Source organism: Ranitomeya imitator, chromosome 3 (genome assembly GCF_032444005.1).
Source record: "Ranitomeya imitator isolate aRanImi1 chromosome 3, aRanImi1.pri, whole genome shotgun sequence".
Classification (NCBI taxonomy): Eukaryota; Metazoa; Chordata; class Amphibia; order Anura; family Dendrobatidae; genus Ranitomeya; species Ranitomeya imitator.
In genome coordinates, this window is record NC_091284.1 from 122,721,386 (window position 1) to 122,741,474 (window position 20,089).

The window sequence follows — 20,089 nt, forward strand, 5'->3', positions numbered from 1 at the left end:
ACTACAAAGCAACAGTGCTAACCACTGAGCCACCACGCTGGCATTTTAATTAGTGTAAGGAATATGATAATTTTTTTGTTATAATGAAAAAATACATTAAGAAAAACATTTTTCCCACTGCTACTGGGATTGCTAAATTACCATTCTGCTGTGGTAATGGTATGTCCAAATGCTGGAAGACTTTAATGTCTCTGAACGTCTCTATATATTAAAACATACCGTATATTTTTTTTATATTTTTAAGAGCTATACTTTAGATTAGGCATATTTTTATTTCTATTGTTCACTTTTGAAAAGGTATTTGCATAGTGTGCACCTATTCTTGGAAATAAACAGGGTGGCCACAGTGTGACTTGGGAAAAGGGCTTGTCCCACATTGCAAAAACACGGTTGCTGTTTTGCTTGCTTTCCCCAGACATTTTTAAAGATTGATAACTTCCGAAAACCACACTGTTCCGTGCGTTGCATCTGGTATTGCTTTTAACCTTGATGGAGCTGAACCACAAAACTACAAACAACCCATGGACCGCTATGGAGCCATTTCTGGAAGAAAGCAGCCACATTTTCCCATGTTAAACAACCCCTTCAATGGTCTTTTGGTGACCTAGTACTGACTGCAAACACTGGATTATGGACCCTGTATATAGAACCATCAGCATATAATTGTCTGTTCATTTGAACAGTCCCGACTTGAATTCTTGCAGACAGTTTGGGTTATTTCTTTCCTTAACCCTTCCATTAATAAATAATAATAATCTTTATTTTTATATAGCGCTAACATATTCTGCAGCGCTTTACAGTTTGCACACATTATCATCACTGTCTGTGATGGAGCTCACAATCTAAATTCCCTATCAGTATGTCTTTGGAATGTGGGAGGAAACCGGAGAACCCGGAGGAAACCCACGCAAAAAACTCTTTGCAGATGTTGTCCTGGGTGGGATTAGAACCCAGGACTCCAGCGCTGCAAGGCTGCTGTGCTAACCACTGCGCCACTGTGCTGCCCATTGTCATTTAGAAGACATTAGAGGAGTCAGCCAGACAGAAGGTGCTGTATGAGATTCATGAGAGAGGAAAATAGCTCATCTCGCGTGACACACAGAAAAACAGCGCCTCACAGGTCCACAGGTTGTATCTGGTATTGCAGCTGAGCTCAATTAATGTGAATGTGCAATACCACACACAACCAGAGGACGTGTGGCGCTGTCTTTGGAATTTTTTTTTTTTTTATTATGATTTATATATTTTTTTTTTCTAATTTTGAACTACCCACTAAGGCGTATTATAAAGTGTTTAAATATGTCATTTTTGGATGCTGTACTGTAAAGTATGACTAGTTGGCTCTGCCGACTTTCTGTCTTTTCTTTTTGTTCTTTGTTTAGATATCCCATCATTTCTGCTTTATGGCAACATTTACTGGACCAGATATAAAAATATATATATATATATACAGTGGGGCAAAAAAGTATTTAGTCAGTCAGCAATAGTGCAAGTTCCACCACTTAAAAAGATGAGAGGCGTCTGTAATTTACATCATAGGTAGACCTCAACTATGGGAGACAAACTGAGAAAAAAAAATCCAGAAAATCACATTGTCTGTTTTTTTATCTTTTTTTTTGCATATTATGGTGGAAAATAAGCATTTGGTCAGAAACAAACAATCAAGATTTCTGGCTCTCACAGACCTGTAACTTCTTCTTTAAGAGTCTCCTCTTTCCTCCACTCATTACCTGTAGTAATGGCACCTGTTTAAACTTATTATCAGTATAAAAAGACACCTGTGCACACCCTCAAACAGTCTGACTCCAAACTCCACTATGGTGAAGACCAAAGAGCTGTCAAAGGACACCAGAAACAAAATTGTAGCCCTGCACCAGGCTGGGAAGACTGAATCTGCAATAGCCAACCAGCTTGGAGTGAAGAAATCAACAGTGGGAGCAATAATTAGAAAATGGAAGACATACAAGACCACTGATAATCTCCCTCGATCTGGGGCTCCACGCAAAATCCCACCCCGTGGGGTCAGAATGATCACAAGAACGGTGAGCAAAAATCCCAGAACCACGCGGGGGGACCTAGTGAATGAACTGCAGAGAGCTGGGACCAATGTAACAAGGCCTACCATAAGTAACACACTACGCCACCATGGACTCAGATCCTGCAGTGCCAGACGTGTCCCACTGCTTAAGCCAGTACATGTCCGGGCCCGTCTGAAGTTTGCTAGGGAGCATTTGGATGATCCAGAGGAGTTTTGGGAGAATGTCCTATGGTCTGATGAAACCAAACTGGAACTGTTTGGTAGAAACACAACTTGTCGTGTTTGGAGGAAAAAGAATACTGAGTTGCATCCATCAAACACCATACCTACTGTAAAGCATGGTGGTGGAAACATCATGCTTTGGGGCTGTTTCTCTGCAAAGGGGCCAGGACGACTGATCCGGGTACATGAAAGAATGAATGGGGCCATGTATCGTGAGATTTTGAGTGCAAACCTCCTTCCATCAGCAAGGGCATTGAAGATGAAACGTGGCTGGGTCTTTCAACATGACAATGATCCAAAGCACACTGCCAGGGCAACGAAGGAGTGGCTTCGTAAGAAGCATTTCAAGGTCCTGGAGTGGCCTAGCCAATCTCCAGATCTCAATCCTATAGAAAACCTTTGGAGGGAGTTGAAAGTCCGTGTTGCCAAGCGAAAAGCCAAAAACATCACTGCTCTAGAAGAGATCTGCATGGAGGAATGGGCCAACACACCAACAACAGTGTGTGGCAACCTTGTGAAGACTTACAGAAAACGTTTGACCTCTGTCATTGCCAACAAAGAATATATTACAAAGTATTGAGATGAAATTTTGTTTCTGACCAAATACTTATTTTCCACCATAATATGCAAATAAAATGTTAATAAAACAGACAATGTGATTTTCTGGATTTTTTTTTCTCAGTTTGTCTCCCATAGTTGAGGTCTACCTATGATGTAAATTACAGACGCCTCTCATCTTTTTAAGTGGTGGAACTTGCACTATTGCTGACTGACTAAATACTTTTTTGCCCCACTGTATATATATAAAAAAAAAAAAAGTCGTCTGTATCAATATCTCATCACATCTTTATCAATAGTCATCTATTTCTGTCCCAGTTCCATGAGAAAAATAAAACAAAAAGCAAATGAGTGTCTGCATGCATACGCTCCACGTTGGATAGCCCGTTCCTCCTCTTGCCTAGCTGCAGCTGATGGGTCGCAGCTTTGGAAAGTCCTGCACTCTGGGACATTTTGGTTATCACCCTTTTGAATAATAATTTATTTTCCGATCATTTCTTACAGACTTTCTGTAGTTGAAAGTTGCAGTGATAAGTGAGCAGAATGTAATGTGTATCTCTGTAATTCCGGGTCTCGTTAGCAGTGAGACTCCACTACCAGGGAAGCCATGTAGACATTTCTAACTCCAAAGATCAGTGGATGAATTGTGCCGTATGTTGTCCAGGAATTGCTGCTGCTTTTATCGTGCTCATGGCGAGGATTTGAAGGCAGGTTGTAAGGCAAAGTTCACACTTCGGTTTTGACATTGCGTTTTTAGGAACAGATAAATTTAAAGGAATAAATCCATTGTGTAACTGATGGAGGGTCCCCCGGTGATTATTACGGGGGCTGTCTGGGCTCTGTTACGTGTCAGTTTTTAGAAGAGAAGCGAGATCGCATCATGCAGAACGTTTTCTTCCGTTCTAATAACTGATACATAACAGAACCCAAACGGGCCCCATAGTGATCAGTAGGGCCACACTGACTCTTATCTGGTTTTGCCATTTTTCCATTTATCTGTAACTAAAAAGAGAACAAACAGAAGAGCCTTGTCCGAAAGCCATATATCTCGGTCTGCGTACGGACCCGAATGTGACAGCCTGATATCTGCTCATTGAGACTGCGGAATTCTGGTCAGGAGACCTGCGGCCGCTCTGTACACGGACCGTGGTATACAGACGTCTCCACTAAAAAGGGACGCTTCATATTGCTGCCTTCTGGGAAAATGCTGCCTAATTTCCAAGGAACCCATAAAGCCCTAGGTGGAACCGGTGTGATGTATATTGTGTATATTCCGGTTTTTCACTACACGCTCCCTCTGGGGGCTCTGCCGTCTGTGGCTTCAGGTAATACATGTATAAATAGATGGCTATTCCCACACACGAGCCCTTTTGAGTATTTCCTCGGCAGTTCTGTGTGTACTTAGAGATGTTTCATGTCATCTTGTTATTCTCTAGCTCCTGACTTAATTAGCAGGGTTATTCACTGAAGGCTAAGGCTTGGCCGGCTGCCTTACCCCTAAATGCTCTGCGTTCTTATTTCTGCCTAACACACTGTGGCTCTCTCTCATCGCAGCACCTGGAGTCACGTCTGCAGGCTCTCGGCTGTCGTTACGTGCGGCTTCTGCTGTCGGAAATCTTCCCTAATAAACTCAAGCTGTTCCCAGAGGTGGAAGCGTGAGTACAGAGAGCGGAGCTGTGAACACACACTCGCAACGCGCAGCCCTCACTGTGGGCTGGAACCAGGAGGGGGCATTGTGGCGACCTGGCACTGCCACTTCACTACTGGAAATACCCTGATATTTAAGGCTACATCTCTATATACATATTATCATGGCAACTGTTGGCAATCCGCTTTCTCTTCTTCTAACGTGTCATTATAAATTCCATATATAGAAGATCCCGAAAGTGGACAGCTACTTAGGTCACTGTCCCAACTCATCATACCCAACGCCTGTTACTTAATGGTTAATGAAAGTGATATTTAACTTTAAGAAGGGTTCAAATAACCTCCCTACCAAGACCTTCACCCATGTCTCATATCTATCTATAACGCATCTATCAATCTGTCTATCTGTCTGTCTATCTATCTATCTCTATCTATTTATCTATCTATCACATATCTAACTGTAACACAAGTATCTATCTATAACACATGTATATATCCATCAAATCTTATCTATCTATCTATCTATAACACATCTATCAATCCGTCCGTCACACTATCTATCTCTATCTATCGATCGATCGATCTATCTATCTATCTATCTATTCCATATCTATCTATATATCTATTATCTATCTATCTATCTATCTATCACATATCTAACTGTAGCACAAGTATCTATTTATAACATATCTATATATCCATCAAATCTTATCTATCTATCTATCTATTACATATCTATCTGTAACACATGTATTTATAACACATCTATATATCCATCCATCACATCTGTCTACTCTCTATCTATCTAGCTATCTTTCCATCTATGTATCTATCCCATATTTATCTATAGCACATCTATCTATCCGTCCATCACATATCTATCACATATCTATATATCCATCCGTCCATCCATCCATCCATCCATCAAATCTATTTCTCTCTATCTATCTATCTATCTATCTATCTATCTATCTATCTATCTATCTATCTATCTATCTATCTGTGTCTCTCTCTGTTTATCTAGCTATCTCTTTATCTGTATTTGTCACCACAATATCTACCAACAGGTGACCAATCAACATAAGTAATAGAAACGGTCATCTAGGCTGGGGTCGTAACAAAGAAAGAAGATTGCCATCATGCCTAGTGTGTGTGATACAACCATCTCGCAGGTGGTCTTTTGGAGAGGGTTCACTGTCACTGTGTGTGACTCTATCGATCCCTGTCTCCATCTCATATGTTGTCGTATCTATCTGTATTTCTTTATCAGTCTGTCTGTATCTATCTTGCTTATATCCTTGTGAATAGATAGAGACCTATGTATCGAATGTCAATTGTTCAACAATCCTATGTTTATTAACTGCCTTAATATGTTTGAGATGATGTAACTTAGTTTTCTGTGATTCTCTCTATCCCAGCTATCTACAGTGTCTGTCAGTCCTGCAGTCTGTGCATCTGTCCTTGTGGCCAGCCATATCATATAGTCACTTATACAAAAATATTTAGGTGTAGATACTGTGGGTATAGAGATATAGGTGCCGTTGGTAAATGTATCTACAGTTCTAAATCTAAATATTTCTTTGTACAAGTCTGTCAGTCGTGCAGCCTATCTGTCTGTCTGTATCCATCTGTCTCTGCTATCAATCTATCTGCACTGTCTCCTCCATCCTTGCCTATGAACCCGTGGCTCTGTCTCTGCCCCTGTCTTGTGTCCGTCCCTGGGATCAGCTACACGTCAGTCTACCCCACGTCTGTCCTTGTCTTTCCATCTATTTGTCCGTCTCCCTTTCTATTTATAAATCCGTCTTTGACTTTTTTCTACCTTTTACATCTGCTTGTCTGTCTAGAAGTCTGACATTTTCCTATTTCCTAATCATTAATTTTCTGTTGGTGAGATGTAACTGAAACATAAGAAACGACTTGAGGCCATCCGTTCTTGTATTTTTTTTCTTCTTTAATGGACTAACTGCATCATCTCTCGAAAAACTTTTTTAGGTGCAAACTGTTTATAAAAATGATCAGATATGTAAAAAAAAAAAATGTTCCTTAATTTCCAGTAAGAAAAACAGAACCAAACGCAAGGAAAGGAAGACAAAAAAAAAACCCTACATCCCGGAAATGTCTTTAACTGTTAATATTTAACTAGAATGCGAACGTTAAGAGTATTAATGAGATGCCTATTATTTCTGACCTGATGAAAAGAAGAGGTTAGCTCCCAAAAGCTTGTTAAGAGAAAATGCAGGCAGTCCATTAAAAAGGTATCATAAACCACAAATGTGGTGGAACATCATCCTTCACCGGCCTGAGTTGGACGCTACATTAATTTATAAACAGAATATTTCATGGCCGGTATAGAAGCCACACGGGCTTCTTTGCTTTTAACTAGTTTTAGATCTCACTTAGCTTAACCCTTTCAGAGCCTGGCGTGTTTGTAAGTCTCGGAAACTGAAGCTCGGTGATCTCTCAGTAGATTCCATCACTGACTACATTGTCCTAAAAGCATGTTGCCATTTCCCATATGCTAACTGAAAGTTGTCTTCTTGTAACTTGCAGGTGGATACAAGTCGCCTGCCCAAGACTTTCAATAGATTGGGGGACTGCCTTCCCAAAACCTTTGCTGACTCCATATGAAGTAAGCCCATGGATAACATAGCCTCAAACTGCATTGGTTCAGGTACTTAAAGGGAATCCGTCAGCAGGTTTTAGCCATCTCATCTGAGAGCGGTATGATGTAGGCAAAGAGACCCCGAGTCCAACAATGTATCACTTAGATTACTAAGATTAGTGCAGCCGTTCTGACACAATCAGAGCTTTTAGATTTAGCATGAAGCAGAGCTGAGAAAGCTAGCCCCGCCCACACCAGGCTCTGTATATACAATGTCTGTAGACAGCGAGCTGCCTAACACAGGAGGAGGCGTGTCAGAACAGGAGGCATGAGCTGCTCTGAGCAATGATAAGCTACTGGTGCTAGAACAATCATTACAAGCAAACAGCACTCAGCTTTATAAGAGAGGTATCGCTAAAATCTGTGTTTTATCCCTTAGCATGCTGTCTTCAGCTTACATAGCAAAAACCTGTTGACAGATTCCCTTTAAAAGGGGTATTCCAGGTCCACTCACTTCTGCGAGGACTAGAGAAGTCATGTCTATTGTATGCCTGTTTGACTTTGTGTCTGATCTGTGAGTATCATGCACCTGCCCTGATTATTAGAGTAGGAGAGGTGTGTGTGATACCTGTCAGTCACAACCCGGAGGTTCCGCTCATCTCCCAATAAAGACGTGAAGTCAACTTTGCTGACGTGTCTGTAATACTTGTGTTGCACATGAAATACCAGATCTGAAACCTCTTCTAGAATTTGACAACTGGCGCTGGTTGTTCCTTTTCCCCATCAATAGGGTGTGTCCCTACAGAGACAGCCTGGCATTGTATAGTAAGGGGAATTGCAACCCCCAGTTGTCCGTTTATACATTTCCAAGAGGAATAACGGAGGATCACAATAACTCAGTGCTATGGGAGAAGATGTTCGTGGGGAATGCACAGACTAAGCTGGACATTTCAGTAGAGCTAAAACATTTAATGTTTAGTGGAATGAAATGTATGTCTTCCTCTAAGCAGTGATCCCAGGCTGTAAAAAGAGACATGACAGGGTCCTTCAATGGGTTTACTAACTGGAATGTCTGTCTCCTATCTCCAGCTCTACGAACCCCCACATCCATTTATACACATAAGTGTGGATAATACCAGCCGCTCTCCATAAACCACACTTCTCCGAGCTGCTGACTTTACGTTTAGTGCTCCCTTAAAATATCTCCTGTTGTAAAGTGAAGGAACGGTATCTCTGCAAAGTGGTAAACCATGCACTAATGGAATATTTCATGAATTGTGTGCATCTAAACTGCAGGAAAAGTGTATTCCAAGAGCATCTTGATGCACAATTTATATGTATTGGCCATTTCTTATATTGAGTACCGTATTTTGCAGTGTTCTTTCCCCATCTTTCATTTGATCCTGAACTACATTCTGGTTATGATGGGGGTATATTAGAAGGTTTGTGTTTTCTATATAATTATTACTGTTATTATTGTATTACGTGTGTATTACGTGGCTCCGGGGGTCCTGCTGTTTTCACAGTGACTCGTTCCTTAAGAAATCACTGATAGGAGAGTCACCAGCCAGATAAGTAAAGCAAGGATTAGATCCATCAGACTCCTTCTGGGTATTTCGAGAACAGTTCTCTGCTTCACAATCAGGACTTAATTACGTGGCCCAATTCTATAACTCAGACTCCTAGTCAATAAAAATGAACCAGGAATAGGAGAAACACTTGATTTTGTGCATTGAAAACATGTTGCGGTTGGGAACACTTTGGTGTTGATAATGCTTACTGCTCACATGCTGCCAGCAAGATCATGACCCATCTGTTTATTGGGATGGAAAGGTCAACCTATTGGCAACCTTGGTATTACCTTTATTTACAGATCTTGTGCCACTGGCACATTTATTGACTAAGCCTCCTATCATTTCTGCAATAAAAGGCTGAACACAATTATGACATAAAATTACATTCTAGTAAGGCTTTGAGAATTTAAAGGGGTTCTCTGCTTAGGACACTCCCCTACTTATCTCTTAAATATCCGTGAGAAAACCCTAAAATAATAGTTATTATTATTTTATTATTGTTTATTATAGCGCCATTTATTCCATGGCGCTTTACATGTGAGGAGGGGTATACATCAGGGTTGTCAAACTGCATTCCTCGAGGTCTGCAACCAGGTCATGTTTTCAGGATTTCCTTGTACTGCACAGGTGATAATTTAATCACCTACACACATAATGATTGCAGCACCTTGTGCAAAGCTAAGGATATCTTGAAAACACGCATGGTTTGCGGCCCTCGAGGAATGCAGTTTGACACCCCTGGTATACATAATAAAAACAAGTACAATAATCTTAAACAATACAAGTCACAGCTGGTACAGGAGGAGTGAGGACCCTGCCCACGAAGGCTCACAATCTACAAGGGATGGGTGAGGATACAATAGGTGAGGATAGAGCTGGTCGTGCAGCGGTTTGGTGGATCGGTGGTTACTGCAGGTTGTAGGCTTGTCAGAAGAGGTGGGTCTTCAGGCTCTTTAAGGCTCTTTTTGAAGGTTCCAATGGTAGGTGAGAGCCTGATGTGTTGTGGTAGAGCGTTCTAGAGTAGGGGGTGATGTTAATTTCCCCTGTGGTGGTGCTGTCGTGAAAATGAAGCAGTACAATAGTACCTATGCAAATCAATGGTTTTGGTGGGACACTTCCTCCATAGTAAAGCTATATTGACACATTCGTATGTGATATTCCAGTGCTGCACGTTTTGTTTTGTTTTTCTTGGACCTTACATGAACCCATAGGGCCTGATTCAGGAAGACCACCATTGCTCACATCGGTGTTGGTGAGAAAATGTGGCTCTTCACAAATCAGGAATCTCGGATGCGTGGTGTACATATGTGTGCGCTTCGCCACAAATCCTACTCCAGTCCCTGCTGGATTGCTTGTTCATAAATTTAACGAGTGACATTCACAACACCACTATCCTGCCCATGAGTTACACCAAAATTCTGTGACTTTTCACAGCTTTTCATGCCAGAATATTTTTGGTCCCTGCACACATCACACATCCAGCGGACTCTGAGCATATCCTATTCTCATGATCAGTTTTGCAAATCCAACTTCGCCATTAACCACTCTGTGCAAATTGATGCAACTGTACATCCGTACTGGGGGCCACAAATGTGTACTGGGCTCAGGAGCTGAGCTCCCGCAAAATGTGGTAGATTCCGCGTAGAAGTAAAAACAGGAAGTGAGCAGCCAGGCGCAGCTCCCACTTCCTGTTGATCACTTATACGTCCGGAAGCGAGGCGTTGATTGGGCGCAGGGCTCAGGTGACATAGGAACCTCACATGAGCACCAGGAACGCGAGTGCCAACACCACTGGAACATCGCCGGATATGGAGGTATTAGCTATTTTATTTTAACAGGCCAAATATGGGAAACAAGAAGGGGTTGTCCAAGTAGTGGACAACCCCTTTAAGTTTGTAAAAACTGATAATACACTGAAGAAAAACAATCCATTTGCACGGATAAAAAATGGATACAGATGTATGTAGAGTTTGGCTGGATTCACACATCTGAGTTTTGCAGTCTGAATCAGCTGTGGGTCCTCTGACCTGAACTTGATGGCCTCTTGAGTTCTGGTCAGGACCAGTCCATAAATTGTATACTGCGAAATATGGATGTGTATATTCTGCCTAAGAATCTCTCTAGTTCTCCTCTCGGTTCCAAAGATGAGAGTCCTGAACAGAGGACTCGCCTCCCCCTTCCCTTCTATTAACTCAGGACTACCTAATAAGTCTATCCTAGCAGAAGAAGTGGGATATCCAGGAAATCTTGTAACACAGGAACCATGTCTTTCATTTAGTTCCTCTGATTGTGTGTGCAACTGATCAGCATCACATGGTGAAGAATGAATTTACAGTCTTTGCCGTTGCTGAGATACATCTCCTACAATGTAGTCAGCCATAGTGGGTCCTGGTGGGGAACTCGCTGCATTTGTAATAGTCTAAGACAAAGGTCAGCAATGTAACATGTCAGACTGGTGTAGATCATAATGCAGGACTGCTGGGGAATCAATGAAGAATCTAAACAATGTCCTTTTCTATTAGGACTGTTAGGATTGGGATGATCGATATCTTGTGTGTTTTACAGGCCTGTGTAGCTCTAAAGGAAGCAGAATGGCAGAAGACGTATCCCATGGATTTCTATTCTAATCAGTCTCTGGGTCCTTGGACAGTGAACCACGAGTCTCATCGTCCTCCACGTGTGACAAGCAGACAAACCAGGGTGAGGGCTGCTATAGATGACTAGGTGCTGCTCTCAACTGCCCTTGTGTGGAATATGAGCATTTTTTCATAGTTTTATTCAGGTTTAGATTTGACTGTGACACAACATACACTTTTTGACGTGTCTTTATATCCACTTTTATTGAATACATACTTGTTTTATCTATTTTTGTCGCTCATTTATTTGTATATTTTGGGCTCTACGGGTTTGGTCTTACTTTTTCTCCCCCTAAGTTTTGTGCACCAACAGCACCACCTAGTGGTGTTCAATGTACTTACTGCCTCTAGGCTGGAGTGGTAATAGAGCGCAGTCTGTTTTGGAAGCCGTTTATGCCTGGATCTCACTTAAAGAAGCCTTAGAGTCAGTAATGTTTAAGCACATGCTATATTTTTATAGTATAATAACAGATAATTATAGCGCAAGTGAAATGAAAGATTCTCAGTGCTAAAAAATAAAGAACCTCCATTTCCTTTAGTACGGAGAAGCAAAAGTAGTTTCTTAATGGATGTGCAGGAGCCGCGAGCCAGCAGGAGTCTTTACGTTGAAAGGGTAGAGGTCATTGTAAGATGGAGAGGATATCCATGCGTTAATGCTGCCTGTTCATCATTTCTCCGAACACAGTTGTTGTCCATTTTAAGGTCTTTAAGTAGCATTTTATATTAGTGTTTTGCCCTTGTGTTTCTTTAATCATCTACAAGGGAACTGCCGTACAATTAGGGATTGATACAAATCGCATAGAGTAAAAAGGTGACTTCATGAAGTGAATACCAATGGTCCTCGGTTGTGTAGATACATTTACGTTACGCCATTTTCTAGAATCTTTTTCAGGTTATTAATCTGAAATTAAAGGGATTGTCTGAACCTTGCTCGGGAAACTAGATATGTTAAAAATAAATAAATAACAAGCTCGGTCATACGCACCTACCAGCATCCGGCTGGATCCAGCGCAGGCTGCGCTATGGTCTGCATAGAGGTAGGAAGCGGTGGCATCACCATTCCCTCAGCTATGGGACCACTGCGGCTTGTGATTGGGCTCAAGCGGTCAAGTGACTTTGAGGAGCACGCCGTCATAAAACATCTGATGAGGTGTTGTTCAAGTCACCAGACCACTGCAGCCAATCACAGGCTGCAGCAGTCCAGGGATCTGGTAGAACAGTGAGATCAGTTGCTGTCTCTGCACAGACCACGGGGCAGCCTGCGCAGGATCCAGGTGGGTGCCACTAGGTGAGTATGACGGAGTTTGTTATTTATACACTTATCCAATGCGCAAAGTTGTATTTTTAAGTAGGGTTTAGTTTAGAATTTAGTGATGTAATGTATTGTAAAGCGGAATCCTGCTTGTCAAAATGGTTTTCTATATTCATGTATCAAAAGTAATAAGGCTTATCTGAAGTAGCATTGGAATATAATAAAATCAATTATTGTACAATTTTATAAGTGACACCATTGGGTCCTAACAGTGAATGATCCCATTCTTCCCCCTTACACTGAGCTTTCTCCCCAGCTTCAGTAGTCACTTAAAGGGGACGTGTCCGTTCTGAGAATAACACAAGAGGGTCACTTCATCATTCTCTTCTATAGGCTTGAGTCAGATGTCAAACTCTCCTTCCCGATCCCTTAGGATAAAAGGATCCAATTTGATTCTTCCCAAGGCTCCCTTTTTTCTATGCAAAATGTTGAGTGGGGCACATATTGTAATACATTTGCCCCTTTTACCCGCATTCATCATTTAATATTAAAAAGCTATTAGCTATCACAGCGTCATTGTTCTTCTCCCTGCTGTGTCCATCATAAGCCGTAGGGTCTTTTTCTATCTATACTATCATTTCTCCATATCGTGTGCTGTGTGGCTTTCCTTGTATTCAGACCTGTTTGTCTGCGGCAGTAATTGTACACTTTCCATACTGTTGTGTAACTGCTGATGTACAGAGTGGAATCATTTAGGAAACATAACAGTGTGCAGCTCACAGAGATGTTTTCTCCCTTGCCGCTACCTAAATGGCAGTCCGGAGTTCCTCTAGCTCATTTATTATGGTATAAAGCGGAAATTGCTGTACCTGGAGATAGTCGGTTGTACGCAAAGGTCACTGATCCAGCAGCTCCTGACATGGAAATTATACCCATTCATTAACTGCTTTGTGGATGAACATATTTCACAAATGGTTATCTGGCGAGAGTTTGTGTTGTGACTAATAAATGGCAAACCCTGTTAATGCCTGACAGTATACATAGTGCATATGTATGTGCGCCTGCACTTCCCTGCCCCAAGCTCATATCTATAATATAGCAGTACATGTGAATCCAACCTAAGGGGCCATTCACATAGCGAGTTTAATTGGACTTCGTTTGCACTCTCCCCCCCAACGATGTTTCAACTATATTATTGCCCCTACAAAATGAATGACAAATGTCCCGAGGAAACTATAGTACATTGCGAGACGCTTTGCCAATATATTTACATCCAATATCCATAGCAATAAGTAGATATGCTACTGGATATAAAGAGATTCCAGCTAAGTAGTAAAAAAAATACATATTTTATTATATTAATACAAAAAAGAAAGAATAAACATATCAAAAAGACAGGGCAACAGGCCTCCAACATTGGGGACACTGATTATGTATCAAATATCAAACTAAATCAGATTTATGTGCAGAATGCCGAAAGCATCGTGAACAAAGTGCAAGTGCAATAGTAGTCAAAGGGAAAATGCATTCAGTTATTGGCTATATGAGCCCAAATAAACCAGCCCTAATTAAACTGCTAGTGCAGTAATAATGGGTACATAAGAAATGCATTCCTGCCTTTATGGTAGAGCCGCATGAATCCCACATGAATGACTGAAAGGTAGCAAAAAAAATAAGTTATAACAATAAAAGGTATATTACCTATATCGAAATGCCACCAGAGAGAATAACAGATGCTGCGTCTCTCCACCCTGACGCTGTTTCGCCTCGCTTCTTCATGCAGCTGTACACAATCTGTGTCCCCAATTTTTGAGGCCTGTTTCCCTGTCTTTTTAATGTTTTCTCTAATGTATTAATTTAATAAAATATACATTTTTTACTACTTAGCTGGAATCTCTTTATATCCAGTAGCGTATCTACTTATTGCTATTGATTGCAAATATATTATTGCCCCGCTTGAAAAGACAAACCACGGGGTCAATTTGAGGGTACAGTTGTGTTAATGTACTCTATGGGTTCATCTTTGGTTTTGTATGAATTTTTTCTTTTCGGGATTCACTGGGAACGCCCAACGTCAGAGGCAAGATGCAATGTGAATGCCCTTTACGAGCACAGGTTTGGTCTGTAATGCTGATTGCATTGGTTACAGGAGAATATTGACAGCAATATAAAAATGCCTGCTCTGTCCTGTATGCTGGGCATAGTCCGTATCCCAGGGGCAGACTGGGCCGGGTGGCAGGAATGCATATGCCCCCCAGGCCGGTGACTAAGCAGCTGCACAGGGCCGCTGGAGGACGGGCAATGATTATAATACATAGCACACCTGTAGTGCGTGGTCGCATCATCCCCCCAGCCTCCCCGATATGCAGGCTGCAGCAGTATGTGATGAGCGGGCTCCTGTGTGGCACTGCCACTCTGAGGGAGACAGTGCAGCCAGCAGCAATCAACATGAAAGGTCAGCATACCGGCCTGTGTGTGTGCATGGTGCTCCCAGGGAAAGAGAAGCCCCAGCTCCTCCTGCTCTTATCTGCTATCCTGGCAGAGAAGGAGAGACCGAGCGAGGTGTCGGGACAGTGCAGTGCTCTGAACAGGAGAAACTGAAGAGCTGCACATGGACATCAGCCACCCCTCACCACAGAGGAGAGTGTGTGATGTGTGTATGAGGTATCTGGTGTGTGTGATGCTGTGTGTCTGAGAGCTGCATGCGTGTGTGATGCTTGGGTGTGATGCTTGTGTGTGATGCTGCCTGTGTGTGAGAGCTGTCTGTGTGTGATGGTGTGTGAGAGCTGCGTGTGTGTGAGATCTGTGTGTGTGTGATGCTGTGAGTGTGAAGCTGTGCGTGCGTGATGCTGCGCGTGTGTGTGATGCGTTATGCTGCGTGTGTGAGAGCTGCGTGTGTTATGCTGAGTGTGTATGTGAGCTGCGTGTGTGAGATTTGTGTGTGTGAGAGCTGCGTGTGTGTGAGAGCTGCGTGTGTGTGATGCATGTGTGTGTGATGCTGTGCATGTGAGATTTGTGTGTGAGAGCTGCATGTGTGAGAGCTGCGTGTGTGTGATGCTGTGTGTAAGATTTGTGTGTGATGCGTGTGTGTGAGAGCTGCGTGTGTGAGGCTGCATGTGTGTGATGCTGCGTGTGTGATGCTGCATGTGTGTGTGAGCTGCGTGTGTGAGCTGTGTGTGTGATGTGTGTGAGCTATGTGTGTGAACTGCATGTGTGTGATGCGTATGTGTGAGCTGCATGTGTGTGTGAGCTGCGCGTGTGTGATGCTGCATGTGTGGGATGCGTGTGCGTGAGCTGCGTGTGTGTGTGAGCTGCGTGTGTGTGATGCGTGTGTTTGAACTGCGTGTGTGTGAGCTGAGTGTGTGTGAACTGCGTGTGTTTCATTATACAGTGGGGCTGTGTGTGTCACTATTCAGTGGGGCTGTGTGTGTCAATATTCAGTGGGGATGTGTGTTTCATTATACAGTGGGGCTGTGTGTGTCATTATACAGTGGGGCTGTGCGTGTCATTATACAGTGGGGCTGTGCGTGTCATTATACAGTAGGGCTGTGCGTGTCATTATACAGTGGGGCTGTGCGTGTCATTATACAGTGGGGCTGTGCGTGTCATTATACAGTGGGGCTGTGCGTGTGTCATTATACAGTGAGGCTGTGCGTGTGTCATTATACAGTGGGGCTATGTGTGTGTCATTATACAGTGGGGCTGTGCGTGTGTGTCATTATACAGTGAGGCTGTGCGTGTGTGTGTGTCATTATACAGTGGGGCTGTGCGTGTGTGTGTCATTATACAGTGGGGCTGTGCGTGTGTGTGTCATTATACAGTGGGGCTGTGCGTGTGTGTGTCATTATACAGTGAGGCTGTGCGTATGTGTGTGTGTCATTATACAGTGGGGCTGTGTGTGTGTCATTATACAGTGGGGCTGTGTGTGTGTCATTATACAGTGGGGCTGTGTGTGTGTCATTATACAGTGAGGCTGTGCGTGTGTCATTATACAGTGAGGCTGTGCGTGTGTCATTATACAGTGGGGCTATGTGTGTGTCATTATACAGTGGGGCTGTGCGTGTGTGTCATTATACAGTGAGGCTGTGCGTGTGTGTGTGTCATTATACAGTGGGGCTGTGCGTGTGTGTGTCATTATACAGTGGGGCTGTGTGTGTCACTATTCAGTGGGGCTGTGTGTGTCAATATTCAGTGGGGATGTGTGTTTCATTATACAGTGGGGCTGTGTGTGTCATTATACAGTGGGGCTGTGCGTGTCATTATACAGTGAGGCTGTGTGTGTCATTATACAGTGGGGCTGTGTGTGTCATTATACAGTGAGGCTGTGCGTGTGTGTGTGTGTCATTATACAGTGGGGCTGTGCGTGTGTGTGTCATTATACAGTGGGGCTGTGTGTGTCACTATTCAGTGGGGCTGTGTGTGTCAATATTCAGTGGGGATGTGTGTGTCATTATACAATGGGGCTGTGCGTGTCATTATACAGTGGGGCTGTGCGTGTCATTATACAGTAGGGCTGTGCGTGTCATTATACAGTGGGGCTGTGCGTGTCATTATACAGTGAGGCTGTGCGTGTGTCATTATACAGTGGGGCTGTGCGTGTCATTATACAGTGAGGCTGTGCGTGTGTCATTATACAGTGGGGCTGTGTTTGTGTCATTATACAGTGGGGCTATGTGTGTGTCATTATACAGTGGGGCTGTGCGTGTGTGTCATTATACAGTGAGGCTGTGCGTGTGTGTGTGTCATTATACAGTGGGGCTGTGCGTGTGTGTGTCATTATACAGTGGGGCTGTGCGTGTGTGTGTGTGTCATTATACAGTGAGGCTGTGCGTATGTGTGTGTGTCATTATACAGTGGGGCTGTGTGTGTGTCATTATACAGTGGGGCTGTGTGTGTGTCATTATACAGTGGGGCTGTGTGTGTGTCATTATACAGTGGGGCTGTGCGTGTGTGTGTCATTATACAGTGAGGCTGTGTGTGTGTCATACAGTGAGGCTGTGCGTATGTGTGTTTGTCATTATACAGTGGATATACATTGGGGCTGTGTGTGTGTCATAAAGTGGGGCTGTGTCTGTGTCATTATACAGTGGGGCTGTGTCTGTGTCATTATACAGTGGGGCTGTGCGTGTGTGTGTCATTATACAATGAGGTTGTGCGTGTGTCAATCATTGGTTGCATTCACTCTGTGTTATTCTATGTGGCTGCAGACTTGTGCTTCTCACATTGTTCGCCATGCTGTGGTTATTCGGCTGGTGTGTGGCTGCAAGTTTGTGATTTGCATACATGCGGTCAAATGCTGACTAGACTTGCATGGCCTAATGCAGCTGTATTGAACAAGGCCATAAACAGTCTAGTCGGAATGTGGCTGGGAATATATATATATCGCATGCTTGCGGTCACAAGACCACCTGTTCCCGACACTGACACCAGAGAATCTTCACAGTACTCAGTGCGCACGATATGAGAATTCACACATAGTGACTGTAGACATGTAGCTTAAGATCCGACAACCCCTTTAAGGATGGGCCGCGACTCATGGGCCACTGCTGTGTGCTTGCCCCCCAGGCCAAAATTTGCCAGCCAGCCCCTGCCGTATCCCCATGGCATATAGTGTAATACTTGTACTGTGTGCCTCACTTTCTATTCCTTCATTACTTTAGCTCTGTTGTCCTACTTCTTCGTGGCCGTGTGTTCGGTGTTGGCCATTTCCTTTCCACCGCATGCCCCGTCTCTTCCTCAGCCTATCTTCAGCTCACTGCTTCTGGTATAACTTTTTCTCTGTTTCTAGGCTTTACCAAGAAAGGAGACATCCATGAATACGTGTACAAAGAAGGCAGATTGCCAATGTCGGGAAGAGGCACCGAGCCAAACTGAATGACTGTGATGAACATTGTGATCCCCTTCGCACCCCTTGGAGCTGTTTCTGTGCTGGATAATGGACATACTGAAGTTATCTGCAAACTCCAGAAAGCAGGTGCAATGATACCAAGCGACCCATGTGTTAGGTCCGCTCAATAGACCCGGAAATCATCATGACTCTCTTAATAGCTTTAAAGACCCTCAAAGCATTTTCTATTAACCCATTCATGTTATGAAGTGCACAAAGCTTTGCTCCATTAGGTTTTGATACATCTTCAAGTCCTGAAATATGTGCACCATAGACCGAAGGCAGGTTGCACCCAGCTGCACCCTCTGCTTCTATCTTGGGGTTTCTTGAGCCATGCAATGTCTGTTGCTAATTAAAATCATTGCTTAATAAGGGCTCATCTGAGCTGCTCCCCCCTCCTATTGCCGTTGCCTGGGCGATGAGGAATCAGAACCCATGAAGCCCCCACTACTGGCACAGACTGCAGCATCCCCTCCTGTGAGAGCCAATCACCTCCTGCGTGGAGACCCACAGCAAGCAGCTCTGTAATGTCTATGTGATGGGATCACGGGCTTTAATGTTCCTTGGAAGGGGCCCAGCAATCACTGCGCCTGCAGCTTCTACCCTGGGAAGAGCTGAACTCGAGGGGTGTTACATTGATTGAAGTAAGAGAGTGAATAAACAACAAACAGCAGATGCAGAATAAAAAAAGCTTGAAAGGGTCACACTTCCAGTTATGTGAAGTTCCCAGCACTTCATCTTAACAGTAAATGTAAAATATTAATTCTTTTCCCATAAAAACCTGAACTAAATTTGTCAAACATTTGTGCTTACTGACCAGTTATTCACTTTTCTATCGCAAAGGCAAATCCAAGACAGAGTGTGTGTGTGTGTGTGTGTGTGTACGGTATATACTATTCTGAAATAGTTTTCAGAATAATAATATATAGATTATAAAAACTATTTCATAATAGTAGTCTCTCCCTTTATCTGATACCAGCTGAAGAGCCTGGCATTTCTTGGGCATAGTAACTAACTGTGGTTAGTTATAACAAATTATAATCATTATCCTCCATCCCATTGTCCCGTGCCCATATACCCATCAAACATAACCTCCATCCCATAGTCCCTTGCCCATATACCCATCATACATATCCTCCATCCCATAGTCCCGTGCCCATATACCCATCATACATATCGTCCATGCCATAGTCCCATGCCCATATACCCATCACACATCCTCCATCCCATAGTCTCATGCCCATATTCCCATCATACATATCCTCCATCCCATAGTTCCGTGCCCATATACCCATTATGACATCATCTGTGCCATGGCAACCATTCTGACATCATTGTCGCCATGGCAACCTATTATGACATCATTATCACTATGGCAACCTATTGTGACATACCCTCACCATTACAACCTATTATGACATCATCGTCGCCATGGCAACCTATTATGACATCATTATCACCATGGCAACCTATTGTGACATACATCACCATTACAACCTATTATGACATCTTCGTCGCCATGGCAACCATTATGACATAACCGTCACCATTGCAGCCTGTTATGACATTGTCACCATGGCAACCATTATGACATCATCTTTGCCATGGCAACTTTTATGATATCATCATCGCCATGGCAACCATTATGACATCATCGTCGATACATATAT

General features: G+C 43.1%; 1 protein-coding gene across 1 annotated transcript in view; it reads left to right on the plus strand.

Moving 5' to 3' along the window:
- DPH1 (diphthamide biosynthesis 1) overlaps positions 1–19,219 on the plus strand; it is a 378,970-nt gene extending 359,751 nt beyond the window's left edge. The window contains exons 9-12 of the mRNA XM_069761363.1: positions 4,373–4,473; positions 7,019–7,097; positions 11,210–11,344; positions 18,321–19,219. Coding sequence (XP_069617464.1) covers positions 4,373–4,473; positions 7,019–7,097; positions 11,210–11,344; positions 18,321–18,410 — 405 coding nt within the window. The 3' untranslated portion in view covers positions 18,411–19,219. The remainder of the gene's footprint in view (positions 1–4,372; positions 4,474–7,018; positions 7,098–11,209; positions 11,345–18,320) is intronic.
- Positions 19,220–20,089: the final 870 nt, after the last annotated feature.